The 19,792-nt window shown below is 38.2% G+C and overlaps 1 protein-coding gene across 12 annotated transcripts; it reads right to left on the reverse strand.

Annotated features, from left to right (window-relative positions):
* Positions 1 to 2,004: 2,004 nt before the first annotated feature.
* Positions 2,005 to 19,304, reverse strand: LOC131321847 (magnesium transporter MRS2-I-like). Of its 12 annotated transcripts, none has more exons than XM_058352847.1 (11): positions 18,819 to 19,282; positions 18,675 to 18,704; positions 17,436 to 17,586; positions 17,202 to 17,323; positions 16,810 to 16,884; positions 16,044 to 16,274; positions 15,907 to 15,951; positions 15,672 to 15,716; positions 15,446 to 15,475; positions 15,052 to 15,171; positions 14,555 to 14,953 (listed from the first exon to the last, which is right to left on the reverse strand). In XM_058352847.1, the coding sequence occupies exons 1-11, from the start codon at positions 19,059 to 19,061 to the stop codon at positions 14,921 to 14,923; spliced, it is 1,125 nt and encodes a 374-aa protein (XP_058208830.1). In that variant the 5' UTR covers positions 19,062 to 19,282; the 3' UTR covers positions 14,555 to 14,920. The 12 variants fall into 12 exon arrangements, with proteins under 12 accessions (XP_058208875.1, XP_058208857.1, XP_058208866.1 ...); XM_058352822.1 differs by having other exon boundaries at positions 14,555 to 14,969; positions 18,819 to 19,278; XM_058352814.1 differs by having other exon boundaries at positions 14,555 to 14,969; positions 15,907 to 15,936; positions 18,819 to 19,277.
* Positions 19,305 to 19,792: the final 488 nt, after the last annotated feature.

The raw sequence follows: 19,792 nt of genomic DNA on the forward strand, positions 1-19,792 counted from the left end.
ATCGAATCTGAGCACATACAAATCGCATATAAATTTGAACCGTCTAATGCTCGGCGGACCGTGGACGGCTCGCATCGGCCCCATCCCGTCAAATAGTCACTCATGTCAAAAACTATCTTTGTCGTCGACAGTAATAACCACGTTAATATCACAAAATAAAGAAATGTATTTTTAACTTAAGTGTAATTTGATCATTTTTGTTATCGTTGTCCAATGAAGTTAAATGTTTTGTGTGAACAATTCACTCCATAAATGACACAACGGCTATCAGAATGAGTTGGATCAAATAGGTAGTAGTAAAATTTGTATGCATTAAAGTTTTATGGAGTGTAGTACCGTAGGGACCGAATTGCACACATTTATTAACCTGGAAATTAAATTCGAAAATGCTCTATTCATCCCACTTTGTTGTGCTTATTTCCTTTTTGACACCTTATAAAAAATTATCTATATCTCACATTCTATAATTTTTTTATAATTTCAAAAACTGTCTAAAAGAATTAATTGAGATTTATCAAAAAAAATTCATATTGAATATATAGAATATTATAAATTAAGAGATATAAATAATTTTTTAAAATGTAAAAAAAAAAAGTACAACAAAATAAGACGGATGGAGTACCGTGAAGCCCAATTCCAACCGGCAAGCAAGCAAGCAAAAAAGGTAAGGTTGGAATTTCTGCGTCCAGACAACGGCGTTGGGGAAACCCGAATTTAGAAAAGTCAAGAGGGAGGGCAACGCCAAGTGGCAAGCAGAGAGGAAGGTAGTACCAGAGATCCGATGTCCCTCACCGTACACAAATCACGAAGCCGGTGTGTGACTGGAATCCACTTGACTTGACTTGACTTGACTTTGCCTGTGTTGGAATCTGTTTGGCTGTACCCAAAAGGTAAAACCGGTTTTGGTTCCGTTTAAGCAAAGCAATTAACACTCTCCACCTATAATGGCATTCATGATTCCTTTATTATCATGCTACTACTGGTATATTGTTTGTGGTAACAAGCATGCCTCTCCCACTTCTACGACCCAATATGATTGATGACTACTTTTTGGTGAAAGTGGAAGCATGGTACCGTTTCCATCGAGAATTGAATGGAGTTTTCGCGTATTTCGATTAGAGAATCTACGAGAGACAATACTGTGGAGATTCTAACCAAAAAATGAGACTCTCAATGCTCCCGAAGAATGCTTTGTCGTGCTATACTTAGAGCCTAGAGGTTTATGTTTATTTTCCTCTTAATGTCTCAGTTTTGATTTTTCTTTTTTGCCAGCAATTTTTAGAGATTTTAGGGATAGTCCAAGGTGCACGTAAACTTGTCCGAGAACGCTGCATTGATAATTCATTTTTTCCTTCCTACAATACTTTTTTTTTGGGTTCAAATCCTTGCCGGTCTACTTGGACCGGAGGAAATAATCCTAATCTAGGACATATTAAGAAAATCAATAGTTCAAACCTGCTCACAAACTCTTCTAGTTTTTTTCTCGCGAAGAATTTCTGAGCAAATCCAAACCATTGATTGCTTGCAATATTGGGCGATCAAGATTTTGCCAGCCCGCTCCATCCAAAACTTGAACGGTAGAGGATCCACTTTCCTATCTTTACCATTTACCAGTTTTGCCAAAACTGGTCCGATGACTTTAAAGCCATGTTTTGGTGTCAGTCGTCAGAGGTCCTAAGTGGGATCCGGGCTCTTTACTCCGAGGTAAGATTAAGATCCACTTGTGCCGGACGTCCTCCTGGACATGTGCGTTAAGATTCAGACAGTCTGTTTCGGGTGTGTGTTGAGGATGGATGGACCAAATTGCTGAGGGTCTTTTTTTTTTTTTTTGGCAACAATGGAAACTATTTTTTGACTGAAAGAATGGCAAGCCATTAAGAGAGGTCTTCTTCGTCATGTTTTTGGCTTCGCCAGGAAAAACGGCAAGGCGCCGAAGATGGTCAGGCGCAACAGAGGCACTATCTTGCATGGTGTCATCTGAACAATCAACAATCGCAAAACAAATAAAAGAATCTTGCCTTTTTCATTTTAATGAGATAAGAAGAAGCAAAAGTTCCCATTCCATGTAAAATCCTTATTCCTCCACCCATTACGCAAGATCACAAGCCATGGTACAAAATCACTCAAATAGCACAGTTCAATAACACGTTCTTATAAGTTCTGAATTGGATTAATGGAGTTGTTCACCTTATTAAAAAGCCTCTGATGCATTTAAGTTGCTGCTTCATGTGAACTCACAGAAAATCTTGAGAGAGACCTGCCGGTGCTCGAAGAAGTAATTGGAAATGTATCAGGACCCGACGAGACCTTTGTGCCACGCGTATGCAATTATCGATAAGAAAATGGATCCACACTCCACAGAGAAGTCCTGCGAGGATGACCAAATCTGTTAAGTTTGGAAAAGGAATAATCCAAAAATGCCCAAGTAGTTTATTTTAGGTGATATATACATACCCATTTGAATACATAGCCATGGCCTTCTTTCCATGTATAAGGTATATTCATGCCAAATATAGCAGCCACCAATGAATATATAGACAAACAAACAGTCCCAGAACTTAGGAATAACTCCATTTGCATAAGTTAAGAGATGTGGGTAATGCATGAATATCTGCTCTAGCATATAGGTATCTAAGCTTACCAAGAAAATGTATTGTCAGGAAAAATTAAAAAGAAATACAAGAACTAAAACGCTCCGTTTGTTTTGGGATAATAATGTTCTAGGAAAATATTTTCCATGGAAAACAGTTTGTGGATAATAATGTGTTTTCCGGTGTTTGGTTGTAACTTAAACCAAACGGAGCGTAAAACAAGAAATGGACTTATTTCGATTTCTGGGCCAGCACCTGAATCAGCTGATTGCGGTGATTGTCCAGCTGCAGCAGGGAAGAGAGCTCGTAAGAAAAGTAGTTAAGCAAAATTGAACAACTGGCTTTGTTTGTTTGGCATTTTAGTTTAGTTTAGTTTAGTTTTGGTAGTGGGTGGAGAGAGAAATAAGGTAATGATTGGAGAAATGGGTAATGATTAGAGAGAGATTGAGAGGGATGACAAAGTAATAATTGAAGGAATAGAATAATAATTGAAGAAAGAAATAGGGTAATGATTAGAAAACAAAACTAAAATGCTAAACAAACACAAAGTTAAACAAAAATCGAACAAATTGACAGCTGATTTATACGTAAAAAAAACATGGAAAAAAGAAAAGAAAATAAACTTTTGTGGAAGCTAAACATTCACTTTCAAATTTCAGTTTCAGCAATATTTTGATTTTCAGGCTCAATTTTCAGTATTATCAAGTTGTTTGGTTTCTGACCTGAATGTTGATGTAATCCTCAGTGTCATCGATATATTCACGCAACTGGAAAAACAATGAATTTTCAATATACGTTTCGAAATTCTAGCACAAGATAGTATGAGAAATAAACTTCTTACTTGGAAATACATGTTTATTCAGATACATTATGGACAATTGAACTTCCTGTGCTTGCATACTGTTCTATATAAGAAAAGTATTAAGTTATGCATAAGATCACGAAAGTAGCGCTTACCGTGGTAAGTTTGTTCAAGGTACCTTCAATCTGCATAAAATAAGCCTACAAAATGTTCAGAGTTCAGCACTTCATCTCAGAATTTACTCAATTTAGTGCAGTCCAAAGAAACCTGCCAAAGCAAGATCACAACCTCAAGCAACATTTCAAATTCCTTGACATCATTATGTCCGTTGATAGTCGTCAAACTTGCCCTACTTATTCTGGATATCTTCGAGTTCGAACCTATAGTAGGAAATGGAGGGACCCAATCAGGAATGCTAGAACCACTATTAGGAGAAGACGCCTTAACCGATTTTCTTGACAAGTATAGATCTGCTATGTCATCATCTTCATCAAGAAGTTGTTCTAGTTCATCCTGAACCTGCAAACTATCGTTCTTTTTAGGAAAAAGTCTAAAAACAGATGGAAACACTCGCTCAATTTACAGATTTCACTGACTTCAATCCACTGTAGCAAATATCATTATGCGCATCGTAAAATTAAGGAAATAGTTGAGAGATTTGATAATGTCCCAACAGAATTTGAATTCTTTAGGGAAGAAGTAATTGCAGGCCTAGAAAGTGTAGGGTTCATGGATTGGAACTTGGCTCAAATTTTTGTCCAAACTCCAGAATCTCTATTTTTATTTTCGTTTTTTTGGACAAAGGATAACTCATTGTTTCCAATCAAATTTCACAGGTATCAATACCGAATTTCAGCTGAAGCATTACTGTGGCGTATGGTAACTTTGAATTCCCATTATGATGCATCCGTAACAAAATGAAATTCTTATTGATAGACATTTAAAAAGGGTTAGAATTGGAACCCTCTGCGGTCTCCGATGTAGAGGGCCTCTTTAAGGGTTATCTACATCTCACAGACAATTTACAAGAATTGCACATGGACTACCATACACATTACAAAACTTTTTTTGTTCGGCGTGAATGAAGAGATGGCAAGAAGTGGAGCCAGATACTTACCTTTTGTACCCGACTAGTTAGCCTTGTCATTGCACACTTCAGTTTATGCACCCGATCCAAATTCCGGCTGCTAATCTGCACATAGCTGTATTATTTTGTGATCTGAATCCAAGCTGAAACAATATATAACTCAGGTTTCCAACAAGAAGAATCTAAGCTGCAGGCATACTAATCTACCCTTGCATGTGAAAACATGACTTATGCTGCTGATGATGTCCATGAAGCAACTATAATTCATCCCCAGATCCCAGTCAAAGATTTTATGCACTTTTTAACCAGTTCAACCATATATTCAGCAAAACCAAAAACTTGTAAAGAAGCCTTTACCTTTGAGGTCAGCTCATCTAAAACTGGATATGCAGCAGTCTCCAATTCTCTCGTCCTTGCATCAAGGAAGCTACATATGCCTTCTAGAGCTACCTCCGCCCGGAACTCAAACAGGAATTCTACATTAGGTAATTCAAATCATCAACCAGCGAATCAGAAATGATTGGTCCAAATCATAGAAAACAATGGACGTGGAACGAACGACTTTCCGCTCATTTCAGCAATGGGTTACCTTGTTCACCAGATTCAACTTCGTCTTTTGCTCCGTGATTCTCCTCGTCCTCTACTTGGCCTTCGCATACGGCATTCACCGGGGGCAGTCTTCTCCGTAGTTCTTCGACGATAGGGATGACATTATCATCTAGCGGGTCTCGAAGCAATACCTTCCAAAAAACGGAAAAAGCACAAATCTCCACCAAGAAAATAATATTCCATAAGTACATAGAGATAGAAGAACTAGAAATCTTTTTTCTTTTCTTTTTCTTCTTAGTGGTTACGTTTGCACGAATGGATGTTTGACCAAACCCCTTAAGATGCATAGTTTCTAAAAGAACAAGTAGAAATTTGATTCAGTTCTCTTTGCCAATCAAGATAAAGGAGAAATAAATAAAGACTAATTTCGGGTCATTAACTTAACCCAAATTGAAAACTTCAAGTAGGGGTGCACACAGGTCAACCGAACCGCCCGTCACAAACCGCGACAGCCAACCCTAACTTCACGCTAGAAACGTGCCAAAAAAAGGGACACTACCTAATGCTGAAAAGAAGAGTTTCTCAAAAAAGATATTCCTGAGTCCTACCCCTACTACTCTATTAGTCAAGAATTTGTACTCCTATAACATTCGACGATGGAATTTTTCCTGTAGTAAAACTCTGTTGCCACTTAAGCAACATGCAACATTAGTGTAGGAAAATATTTTAGGCACAAATATCCGGATACAGATTTGTGTACATCTGTCCACACGCACTTTTGTAAAGTCAACGTACATCGTGCATCTCAATTTGCGACTGGACATCTGATGTGACACTCTTTGTAGCATAATACAGTAGAGAATCTGTTTGTCCCACGGACGGAACCAGAATCTCGTAAACGCGGGGGCCGAACTATGAATAACAAGATTTTGAAATTTCAAGGTTCCGGAATCAAATGTCTAAATAAAACCCAATACAAATCACAATATCTAGAAAAGAAAAGAAAAAAACCCGAAACTACGCGGGGGCCTTGGCCTTATAAGCCTAAGATTAGTTCCGTCTCTGGACTAGTCCAATTCTCTCTCTCTATTAGAAGATGTTAGAAGCAGATCAAACAAAAATCCAAAGTGTCCAAAATTTAGAAGAAAGAAGAGAGGAAGGGCAGTACCTCTTCACTCGTGATGATTGCTTTAATGAGCAGTCTCTAAAATACCATCCAGAATTGGTGAACTGTGTTGCATGTGTTTTCCCAATGGAATACTAACGACAGATTAGAAAAGGACCAAAGTGAAATATGTCTAAGGTAACGCTTGCCAATAATCAATGCCTATAAGACCTTATACCATATAGGATCATCATCAAAGTCTTAACACCAAATTCTTCTAAGAGGTGCTCCTTACATAACCATTGTCGTCATAATCAGCAAGTGTGAGCTGCCTACCATCACTTATCATATTCATTGACATTTAAAGCATCTATCTGATTTTCCCAGATTGAAAAAAAAGAGGTCCATAATCTTGAAAGCATGGAGGGAGCTACAGCCAATGGTGGGGTGCTATGGCCACACCCAAATTTGAAAAATAAATCAAAAACTGAATTTAGTACTATATTTGAGTACTTTAGTTCATGGATCAGTTGAAGTGTAACAAAAAACAATTACCACTTCTTTCTCATACTTAACTTACAAAATACTCCCTCCATTCCAAAATGGATGACAATTTTTATGTTCCAAATTTATTGTCCATTTCGAAAAATCAAAGGGACAGAACCACTTATTTTCCACCATTGCCCTTTTCTAACTAATTAAGATATTAAAAAAAAAGGACAAAAGAAGTAATGATTGAAGGGCATTGTTGGAAAGCTATAACTTGCAAAGGGTAATAATTGTGTCCCCTAATATTTTTAGAATCCCTAAAATTGACATTCATTTTGGGACTGAGTATGTGCAATGAAAACTTAAAAATATAGTGTGAATGCATGAAATTGTATTTTTCAAGTTTGGCAACCCTCAAAACGGAAAAATCAGGGGTTCTGTCCCTAGGCTAAAACATACGGTGGCACAAATGTATAGCAAATACAAAACTAAAATCAACCTTAGAAATGGTATGACAAAAACACCAATTACCTCAAGCGCTTTCATTGATAATGTGACAGAATTTGCTTCACGAAGCTATTCAAGCATGTTGATCAGATTGAGTGGGGCGCATGATATTTTCCGATGAAAAGAATGGATGCCACCTCTCATAAAACTGTGAAATCATGTCCAAGTATGCATTCTCAAGACATGGGAGACTCTCCGCAGAAAAGACGTTCAACGCATTTCCTTCCAACTTGAAGGATGTCAGTCTAGGCGTTGAAACCATAATCTCCGATTCATAAGCCCATTCATTATCACAATTCTTCGTAGGCTGATTCAAGGTTCCTAAGATTAGGAGCAACAATTTTTAAACTTTTCAGGGTTAAGTCATCCATAATCAATATTTCCAACTTTGGACAGTTCCCAACAGTCTCTGTGATGAAGTCTGCACTACCATCCGAAAAATAGCTGAGATGCAAAGTCTCTAACACCGGTAATCGCAACGGTTTGTCTAGATGTATACTGTATTTATCATAGAACAATTTAAGACTTTTAAGTGATTCATAGCAACTAAAAGCAAGTGTCAAGGGTGCCCAACAACGGGCATGGAGAAGTAATTGTTCAACATTATGACTAATTGCATAACATATCATGTTATCAACCGCCAAAGGATCCAAACGATCATCAGACCAGGAGTGTAAACCGAAGACACTAACCGAGTTGTCTCTCAGGGACAAGACCTGATTCACAAAGTGTTTAAGCCGACGCACTTCAATCTCAGATCTATTGAATGCAAGAGATTCGAAGTGGAGATTTTGTAGGGTAGTCCAAATGTAGTAAAAAAATGCAGTCAAGTAATGTGTTGATTATGTCATCTCCATCACCGACTACCTTACCGCTCTTCTTACAAATCTTACCCGACATAAAAAAAATTGATGTTGAACGATTGGCTTGTTGAACGATTCACGAAAGAAGTTGCAGCATGAAGTGTACGATTTGTAAGAGAAGAAGGAAGGTAGTCGGTGATTAAGATGACATAATCAGCACATTACCCGACTGCATTCTTCACCAAATTCTCTCCTCCATCGAAAACACTCCATCCGCTGTTAAGACCTACTCCCTCCGTCCCTTTTTAAGTATCCTGCTTCGTAATTCCAACTTATTAAAAAAACATCATCATTATATATTTCACATCAACTTTTTCCTCCACTTTTCCTACTTACCCATCATCATTACACTTTTACTCACTTACTTTTCAAAAAGAAATCTACTTTTAGGGGTAAAATAGACAATACACCAACTTTTACCTACTAACTTTACAAAATGGATACTTATTAAGGGACAGCCCAAAATGAAATACTGGACTCTAAAAAAGGGACGGAGGGAGTACTTCTTGTCCAAAAGGACGTACGTTTGGACTACCCTACAAAATCTCCACTTCGGATCTCGTGCTTTCAATAGATCTGAGATTGAAGTGTGTCGATTCAAACACTTTGTGAATCTTGTCCCTAAGAGACAACTCGATTACTGTCTTCAGTTTACACTCCGATGATCGTTTGGATCCTTCGGTGGTTGACACTTGCTTTAGTTCGTGTGAATCACTTAAAAGCACCTTAAATTGTTTCATGATAAATAGAGTATAACTCTAGACAAACCGCTGTGATACCACTGCGATTACCGGCGTTAGAGACTTTGCATCGCAGTTATATTTTTCGAAACCCTGAAAAGTTTAAAAATAAAACTGTTGCTCTTGCTCTTAAGAACCTTGAATTAGCCTACGAAGAATGCGATAATGAATAGGCTTATGAATCAGAGATTGTGATTTCAGCAGCACCTAGACTTACGTCCTCCTTCAAGTTAGAAGGAAATTCAAGTTAGAAGGAGATACGTTGAACGTAATTTTATGCGGGAACTCTCATATGTCTTGAGAATGCATACTTGGACATGTTTGCACAGTTGTACGAGCGTTATGAGCGTTTTCTGCGGGAACTCTCATATGTCTTGAGAATGCATACTTGGACATGTTTGCACAGTTGTATGAGCGTTATGAGCGTTTTCTGCGGGAACTCTCACATGTCTTGAGAATGCATACTTGGACATATTTGCACAGTTGTATGAGCGGTAGCATCCATTCTTTTCACGCGCGCCCCCACTCAATCTGATCAACATGCTTGAGCATATCATGTGCCCCCATCCAGTAGGATGCTAACTCTCTCTCTCCAACCTCTCAGCAAAGCTGCATGTTAGAACGACCAGGCAACGCATGTGAAATTTGCGTACGCATCCCCCGTATCCACCTGCATTCACTACAGCACAACCCAAATCACGCCAACGCCGAATGACTGGCCGCAATTACATTGTAGTAAAAAAGAAAAACGCGATGTATATATGTACATATGCATCTATATGCGTAGCTGAGAAACGGACCAGCGAAGATTGGGAGAGAGAATCGATTTTAGAGAGAGGGTGGGTGTGGGGTGATTTGCGAGGGACTTAAGCGGGCTGGTGACGGCGCGGGCGGAACCTGCGCACCTTGTTTTCGTGTATGTGTGAGTGACGGCATGGGGTTTGGGGGAATTTTGGGGCAATTTATAGGCGTGTGATGGCGCATGTTAGCCTAACCTGGACGCGAAAGTTAAAGAAGTGTTTTACCCTGCATTTCATAGAAATGTCACTTTGGCCCTGCTACTTTCATCGTGCAGAAAGTCTACCCACACAGCAAATCCGTGCACAAATTGTGCACAGATTTTGTTGTGGGGTCTACCACGGGTTTCACACAAATTATCCGAGCCGTTCATTAAATATAAAATATTTTTTCAAGGATCCCTGTAGAAAATAAGTTCAATCCGATACCTATAGGTGCTCGATCCAGCTATATAACTTTTCATTATCCAAAAATCTGAATGAAAAGTTAGATGGTTGGATGAAGTACTTATAGGTATCGGATTGAGCTTATTTTTTATGTGGACCCTTTAAAAAATATTTTACATTTAATGAACGATTCGGATGATTTGTGTGGGACCCGTGGTGGGCCCCACAACGAAATCTGTGCACAGATCTGCTGTGTGTAGCAGAACTCTTCATCGTGACAGCCGACCCTTTCGTATAACAGAAAGTCTACACACATACAATCTGTGCACAGATTAAGCACAGATTTCATTGTGGGGCCCATCACGGGTCTCACACAAATCATCCAAACCGTTTATTAAATGTAAAATATTTTTTCACTGGTCCCCGTAAAGACTAATCTCAATCCGATACCTATAGGTGCTCGATCCAATCATATAACTTTTCATTATCCGAAAATCTGAATGAAAATTTAGATGGTTGGATGAAGTACCTATAGGTATTGGATTGAGCTTATTTTTTACGAGAACCCTTGAAAAAATGTTTTACATTTAATGAACGGCTCGGATGATTTGTGTGGGACCCGTGGTAGGCCCCACAACAAAATATGTGCACAAATTGTTGTGTGTGTAGCAGGACCGTAGAGAAATGCCACTTTTGTACTCCCTCCGTTCTAATGGTTAGTTCACTATTTTATTTTACTATTTCAAAATGTTAGTTTTTTTTAATTAGAAATTTGATGATTTTTCAAATGTGTTCCTTATGAGTGAATAGAAGAGTTATAAAACTTTCTATTTGACCAAAAAAGAATAGAAGAGTTATAAAGAAAGTAGAATACAGGGTAATTATGAAAGTGATGTCATCAAATTTGAATTTAGGTATAATCATAACATGTCCTTTTAAAAGATTAGAATCCTCAAGAGAGACCAGCAATTAGGAACGGAGAGAGTATTTGTTAATGGGTGTCATGTGTGCAACGCGTGAAAATTCTTGCGAGTTTCATTGATACTCCATTAGTCCCTCATTGCTGATACTTTTTGAAGATACATGTCAATATTTGAATAAACTATAAATTTTCAGATTTTTAAATTGTTCAAAGTATCTCGATTAAAGTTTTTACATAACATAGAAAGTCATAAAAATAATTCATTAGAAAATACTGTTTTTTAACTTAATGTTCGCAAGACTCCTAGCAATGAGATAGTTGTGACGGCCGGGGGTAAATCAAGTCAATGAAAGGCTAACCACTGCAACTTAAGTTAAAGTGTAAGAAGTTGAATGTCATAATTGGAAATAAAAAGGTTAAAAAAAAAACTTCAAAGAAAACATGGTGAAATTATGCGGAAGTATTCAATTTCCTCTTAAAGAGGGAGTGAATAGGAGTTTTGATAAAAAGTACCAATTTGAATTATGATTAACAGATTAAAAATTAATATAGATGAACAGGCTGATTATCTCGATTAATCCAAATCCAAACCAAAACTCAAGTAGTGCAGTAGAATAAATTGAGATAAGAGACGCACGATTAGGGGTGCTAATCGAGCCAAACAAGCCAAATACAACATTGTTCTTGGCTGGACTCCTTGTTACCAATGGTCAAGCTTGGCTTGAATTTGAGAACTTTTTTGGACTAATTGTTCAAGCTTGGTTTGTGTTTGAAGTTTTGTGTTCGTTGGAAGCTTGGCTTGGCTTGTGAAATAAGCAAATCAATCTCGAGCTTCCAAGCATGAGCTTAGGGTCATGAAGTTTTGAGCTTTCAGGAAGATTAATTACCTATAAAAAGCAAGCTGCATAGAGTTTAAATGGAAGAAGGGAAGATGAAGTATGTTACCACTTACTCCTCTAATCTTTGCCAAGAAAACCCTAGCTAGAAGAATGTGATAACAACCCCAAATTTGTTCTAGAAATCCTTTGAATTGCTCCATTGAAAAATTATATGTGATTCTAATGTACTCCTAAATTTTTGTATCTTACTTAGGAGGTTTCCTTTTTGATGCAATAGTAATATATAAAACTTGTGAAATATCTGTATTGAATGTAACTCATATATATATATATCATATTTTGGAATAAATATTAACATACCCCTATCTAATTATTATTTACAGAATGACCCATTTGTTCCTGAGCCTACAAGCCAAACGGTCGTATACTCAAACTTGACTTGAATTCATAAACAAATGGAAAAACGTGATTGAGCTTGGCTTATGGAGTATTTTTTATAAACAAGTTTAAACAAGCCAAGCTCAAGCTGTTTGGTTCGTTAGCAACCCTACGCACGATTTACGTGAAAAAACTTAAAGATCCTAAATAACCCTAAGCCAAAACCACAACCTAATACTACTGATTTATTCTATTAAACGAAAAGAAGTACTTATTGCAAAATAGTAAAAATCTTACTCAAGCCTTTACCTAGTCTCGCCAATCTTTGATGCCGGGTGATGGCGGAATTTTCCTGGACCGAACCGAAATTGGTTCGATCTCGGTTTTCTAGAATTTTCATCGGACCGAACCGAACCGACAGAGTATATATTTTATATATATTACATTTTAAAAATATAATATATTTATATAAATATATTTATATATATTTTTTACATATATATACTTTAAATTAAATAGAAAATTTATATTTCGGGCGGACCGAAATTCCCGACCGGACTGATCCCACCCCGAACAGAACCGAACTCAACTTCGATCTGGATCGGTCCTAGAAATATTTGGACCGAACTAATCAGTCTGCGGAAATTTCACTCCAAACCAAATTGAAATCACCCATAGTCGATGTGTGTGTGTATATATATATACGGGGCGGTTCTGGAGACCCTTAAAAAAACCTCTGCAATCTCGCCTCTCTGTAAATACAGGATTTTGTTCTCCGTGGTCGTCACTTTGTATGACCTAATAGTCGATATATATAGGCAGATACAAGGGGAAAAAAACGAGCCAGCCAAAAAGAGTTTGCTGGAGCAAAATCATATCCGATGTATTACCTAAAACGTAGACAATCTTTCCGAAGAGTTAATTATATATATATATATGGAAAACATGATTTTTTTTTTTCCGGAAAAGGTAAATCACCTAGTCAAAGGAAATTAAAACAATTAAGGAGTGTGTAGATATAAGAATTTTGAGTAGGAAAAATCCCCTAATCAGTAAAGAAGACTATATATATCGACTATTAACACTCTCCACCGGTGTGTGTGTGGAGAAATTTTTTAGTGCCGAGCGGATATATCCCACGTGGTACCCGTTCGGCGTATTTGAGCCGTCCAATGCACTTTTGGACGGCTCAGATTGAAACTCTCTCTCTCCTTTTACCCCAACACTCTCTCTTCTTTTTCTCTTTCCAAATCTGAGCAGTCCAAAAACCCAATGAACGGTTCGGATGCACTGAGCGGGCACCACGTGATACATGCTTGGCACTGAAAATTTCTTAGTGCGTGTGACTCTGTGGAATCCACTCGACTCGACTTTGCCTGTTTGGAATCTGTTTGGCTGTTCCCAAAAGGTAAAATCGGTTTGGTTCCGTTTAAGCAAAGCAATTAACACTCTCCACCTATAATGGCATTCATGATTCCTAATGATGCTAGTACATGTTTGTGGTAAGTTGGTAACAAGCATGCCTCTCCCACTTCTGCGACCCAATATGATTGATTACTACCACTTTTTGGTGAGAGTGGAATCATGGTAACCCAACGGGTTGCGCTGCTAGTCTCCGTACCCGTTTCCATCGAGAATTGATAGGAGTTTTCCCGTATTTCGACTGGAGAATCTAAGAGAGACGGTTCTGTGGAGATTATGACAAACAAACAAAAAAAGAGACATTCCATGCCCTCGGAGAGTGCTTTGTCATGCTATACTTTAGAGCCTAGAGGTTTATTCCTCTTAAGGTCTTTGATTTTTTTTGCCAACAATTTTTAGGAATTAGTCTAATATGCACGTAAGCTGGCCGGAGACGCACTTCATTGATAATTCAGTTTTTCCTTGCTACAATACTATTTTTCAGGTTCGGATTCTTTCCTATCCAAATTTTGAACCAGAGGAAACAATCATAATTTAGGCCACACATTGAGCAAACCAATGGGTCAAATCTGCTTACAAACCATGGATTGCAGTATTGGACGATCAAAATTTTGACTGTCTACTCCAATCCAAAACTTAGACAGAAGAGGATCTTTTTCTTTTCTTTTTTTGATCCGGACGGGAGAGGATCCACTTTCCTATTTTTACCTATTACCAGTTTTGCCAAAATTGGCCTAATGACTTTAAAGCCATATTCTGTCTGTTTTATTCCGAGGTAAGATCCAACTTGTGCCGGACGTGCTCCAAGGACATGTGCGTTGAGATCCAGACAGTCTGTTTCATGGAGGTTGAGGATGGATGGACCAAATTGCTAGAGTTGGTGGAAACTAGTATTTTTTGACTGAAAGAATGGCAAGCCGCTAGAGAGGTCTTCTTCATCATGTTTTGGCTTCGCCCCCAGAAAACGGCAAGGCGCCGGAGATGGTCAGTTGCAACAGAGGCACAATCTTAATTCTTACATGGTGTCATCTATCAATTTTGTTAGATTACCAGGATTTGAACAATCACAAAACAAATAAAAAGAATCTTGCCTTAATTATTATTAATGATAAGAAGAAGCAAAAGTTCCCATTCCCTCTTTTACACATGCAAAATCCTTATTCCTCAACCATACACAAGATCACAAGCCATGGTACAAAATCACTCAAACAGCACGGTTCTATAACCCGTACACACATCTATAAAAATCTTATTAAGTACGGAATTGGATTAATGGACTTGTTCACCTTATTCAAAAGCCTCCGATGCTTCAAGTATTTGCATGTGTTGCTGCTTCATGTGAACTCGATCCCCGGAAATCTTGAGAGAGACCTGCCTGTGCTCGAAGAACTAACTGCAAATGCATCAAGACCCGACGAGACCTTTGTGCCGTGCATATGTAACTATCGATAAGAAAATGGATCCACAGAGAAGTCCTGCGAGGATGACCACCTAGAAGGGTGAAATCTGTTAAGTTCGGAAACGGGATAATCCAAAATGCCCAAGTAGTTTATTTTAGGTGATATATACATACCCATTTGAATACATAGCCATGGCCTTCTTTCCATGTGTAAGGTATATTCATGCCAAATATAGCAGCCACCAATGAATATATAGACAAACAAACAGTCCCAGAACTTAGGAATAACTCCAGCTGCATAAGTTCAGAGATGTAGGTAATGCATGAATATCTGCTCTAGCATATAGGTATCTAAGCTTTCCAAGAAAATGTATTGTCACGGAAAATTAAAAAGAAAAACAAGAACTAAAACGCTCAGTTTGTTTTGGGCGGAAAACGTTTTCTGGGAAAATATTTTCCATGGAAAACAGTTTGTGGATAATAATGTGTTTTCCGGTGTTTGGTTGTAACTTGAAACAAACGGAGAGTAAAACAAGAAATGGACTTATTTCGATTTCTGGGCCAGCACCTGAATCAGCTGATTACGGTGATTATCCAGCTGCAGCAGGGAAGAGAGCTTGTAAGAAAAGTAGTTAAGCAAAATCGAACTACTTGACAGCTGATTTATAGGTTAAAGAAAACAAGGAAAAAAAAGAAAAGAAACTTCCAGATTTCAATGGAGAGAGCCTGTGGAAGCTAAACATTCACTTCCAAATTTCAAATTTTCAGTAGTACCAAGTTGTTCGGTTTCTTACCTGAATGTTGATGTAATCCTCTGTGTCGTCGATATATTCACGCAACTGGAAAAACAATGAATTTTCAATATACGTGTCGAAATTCTAGCACAAGATAGTATGAGAAATAAACTTCTTAGTCCGAAATACACGTTTATTCAAATACATGATGGAAAATTGAACTTCCTTTGCTTGCATACTGTTCATTATAAGAAAAGTATCAAGTTATGCATAAGATCACAAAAGTAGCGCTTACCGTGGTAAGTTTGTTCAAGGTACCTTCAATCTGCATAAAATAAGCCTACAAAATATATGTTCAGAGTTCAGCACTTCATCTCAGAATTTAGTGCAGTCCAAAGAAACCACGAATTGATACCAAATCAAGATCACAACCTCAAGCAACATTTCAAGTTCCTCGACATCATTATGTCCGTTGATAGTCGTCAAACTTGCCCTACTTATTCTGGATATCTTCGAGTTCGAACCTATAGTAGGAGATGGAGGGACCCAATCAGGAATGCTAGAAGCACTATTAGGCGATGACGCCTTAACCGATTTTCTTGACAAGTATAGATCTGCCATGTCATCATCGTCATCAAGAAGTTGTTCTAGTTCATCCCTTACCTGCAAACTATCGTTCTTTTTCAGGAAAAAGTCTAAAAACAGATGGAAACACTCGCTCAATTTACAGATTTCACTGACTTCAATCTACTGTAGCAAATATCATTCTGTGCATCGTAAAATTAAGGAAATAGTTGAGAGATCTGATAATGTCCCAACAGAATTTGAATTCTTTAGGGAAGAAGTAATTGCAGGCCTAGAAAGTTTAGTGTTCATGGATTGGAACTTGGCTCAAGTTTTTGTCCGAACTCCAGAATCTCCTTTTTTTTTTTTTTTTTCTTTTTTTTGGACAAAGGAGAACTCATTATTTCCAATCAAATTTTGTACCTATCAATACCGAATTTTAGCTGAAGCATTACTGTGGCGTATGGTAACTTTGAATACCCATTATGATGCGTTCCTAACAAAATGGAATTCTAAGGTTATCTACATCTCAGAGACAATTTACAAAAATTGCACATGAACTACCATACACATCACCGGACTTTTTTGTTCGGCGTGAATGAAGAAATGGCAAGAAGTGGAGCCAGAGACTTACCTTTTGTACCCGACTAGTTAGCCTTGTCATTGCACTCTTTAGTTTACGCACTCGATCCAAATTCCGGCTGCTAATCTGCACATAGCTGTATTATTTTCTGATCTGAACTAGAAAATAAACTGCCAAGGAAAAGCATGAAGAACAACCCAAGCTGAAACAATATAGTATAACTCAGGTTTCCAACAAGAAGAATCTAAGCTGCAGGCATACTAATCTACCCCTTACATGTTAGATAACACAACAGCAATGAAAACATGACTTATGCAGTTATGCTGCTGATGAGGTCCATGAGGAAACTAAAATTCAACCCCAGTTAAAGATTTCATGCACTTTTTAGCCAGTTCAACAACCATATATTCAGCAAAACCAAAAACTTGTAAAGAAGCCTTTACCTTTGAGGTCAGCTCATCTAAAGCTGGGTATGCAGCAGTCTCCAATTCTCTCGTCCTCGCATCAAGGAAGCTACATATGCCTTCTAGAGCTACCTCTAGAGCCCGGAACTCAAACGGGGATTCTACATTAGGTAACTCAAATCATCAACCAGTGAATCAGAAATACTTGGTCCAAACCATAGAAAACAATGGACATGGAATGAATGACTTTCGCTCGTTTCAGCAATGGATTACCCTGTTCAACGGATTCAACATCGTCTTTTGCTCCATGATTCTCCTCATCCTCTACTTGGCCTTTGCATATGGCATTCACTGGGGGCAGTCTTCTCTGTAGTTCTTCGATGATAGGGATAACATTATCATCTAGCGGGTCTCGAAGCAATACCTTCCCAAAAACGAAAAAAGCACAAATTTTCAGCAAAGTCTTGAATCCACAAAGAAAATACTCCATAAGTACGTAGAGACAGAAGAACTAGGAATCTTCTCTTCTCTTCTTTTTCTTCTTTGGCTGGGGCAAGATATTAGTGGTTACGTTTTCACAAATGGATGTTTGACCAAACCACTTAAGATTCATACTCCAGTTTCTAAAAGAACAAGTAGAAATTTAATTCAGTTTTCTTTGCCAATATAAAGGAGAAAGAAATAAAGACTAATTTAGGGCTATTAACTTTACCCAAATTGAAAACTGCAAGTAGAGGAGCCCAGCAGGTCAACCGAACCGTCCCAAATTATGGTACGGATTGATACGGATCTTAATATATGAGTTTTGGTGGGAACCAAGCAACACTCACAGACGGTTCCGATGGAAAAAAACGACAAACCGTGATGAGCAATTCGGTTTCAAAACCGGACCGAACTGTTCAAAACAGTCCGCTAGGCAACCCTAACTTCAAGTGCTAGAAAAGTGCATGCCAAAAAAGGGACGCTACTTAATGCTGAAAAGAAGAGTTTCTCAAAAAAGATACTCCTACCCCTGCTACTCTAATAGTCAACAATTTGTATAACATTGGACGATGCAATTTTTCTCCTGTAATAAAACTATGTTGCCACTTAAGCGACATTAGTATAGGAAAATATTTTAGGTACAGACATCCGTCCACACGCACTTTTGTAAAGTCAACGTACATTGTGTATCTCAATTTGTGACTGGACATCTGTTGTGACACTGTTCGTAGCATAATACGGTAGAGCGTTCGTTTGACGGAACCAGAATTTCGCAAATGCGAGGGCCGAACTATGAATAACAAGATTTTGAAATTTTAAAATTCCGGAATCAAATGTCTAAATAATACCCGGTACAAATCACAATATCTACTAGAAAAGAAAAAAAAAAACCCAAAACTACGCGGGGGCTTGTCCCTCGTAGTAGTTCCGTCTCTCGAAGATGTTAGAAACGGATCAAACAAAAATCCAAATTGCGAAGACACGGGCTTTGTCCGAAATTCAGAAGAAAGAAGAGAGGAAGGGCAGTACCTCTTCACTCGTGATGATTGCTTTAATGTGCTGAAAATCAAAGCTCAACCAAAATCAGAACTAATTAAACTAAAACCTTAATCAACCTTAATCAATGACTGATTAAAAAAAAAAAGTAACAGAACAGAACCGAAAATTCCTCACCTCCAAATTGAGAACAATAGCTCGTTCTCGGCCCAAAATAATGGAAGGATAAGACAACATGGGGTCAAGAATCCGAAGATCTCTAGCGTGAATCGGCACGCGGCGCATGATATCGTACTTGTCCAAATCCAGAACCGCGCCCTCTCCACTGTCGTCCATCAGCATCCACCGCCACGAAACCGCCGTTTTCTTCTTCAACGACGCTTGGGTCTCCATTGGCACAATGAAACCCTCCCGACCCATTACCAAACTCTCTCAAAACCAAATACCCAGTCGAGTATTTCAAGACACAGAATGGGAGAGAAAACAGAGTATATTTGTGTTGAAGCAGAGTTGTGTTGTTATGGTGGGGAGTCGGTGAGAGTACTGTGAGTGAAATGGTTTTGGGTTGGGTGTGGGGAAGGTGAATTGAGGAGGGGGGTGGAGTAAGGTTCGATGGGGCCATTGGTGGGGTGGGTGTATTATTTGTATACGTGTGTGTCTGCGTCGGGAGAGATTACTTGCAGTAGTTTTTTCTACTCCATGGTTTATAGAGACAAGAAATGGGGAAAAAGAGGATTTGAAAGAGACAATTGACAGTGACGATGACACGACGGCTCCACTATTGTACCCAAAAAATAGTACTCCACACACTCTTATTTGCGGGTGTTTTGCACGCTTAGAGCAAGTTTATCGGTCACTAGCAAAAATAATGCTAGTGAACGGTGCATATTTTACTTCCTCCGTTTTATAATATTTGTCCGGTCCGCAAAACGGAAACGTAAAAATAATACTATTTTTGTAAGAAAAGTAGAAAAAAAATTCAACAATTTACTGGATCTCGACGAGTTCTTTTAACTTTTGAAAAAAATTTAAATTTTTTCTCGAAAGAAATGCATTATTTTGTAGTCCTCGTTTCGCGGACCGGACAAATATTATGGGACGGAGGGAGTATATTTTACTTTCTCATATCTCAATCAACACTCTACCAATAC

The sequence above is a fragment of the Rhododendron vialii genome, chromosome 1a (assembly GCF_030253575.1).
Source record: "Rhododendron vialii isolate Sample 1 chromosome 1a, ASM3025357v1".
NCBI lineage: Eukaryota > Viridiplantae > Streptophyta > Magnoliopsida > Ericales > Ericaceae > Rhododendron > Rhododendron vialii.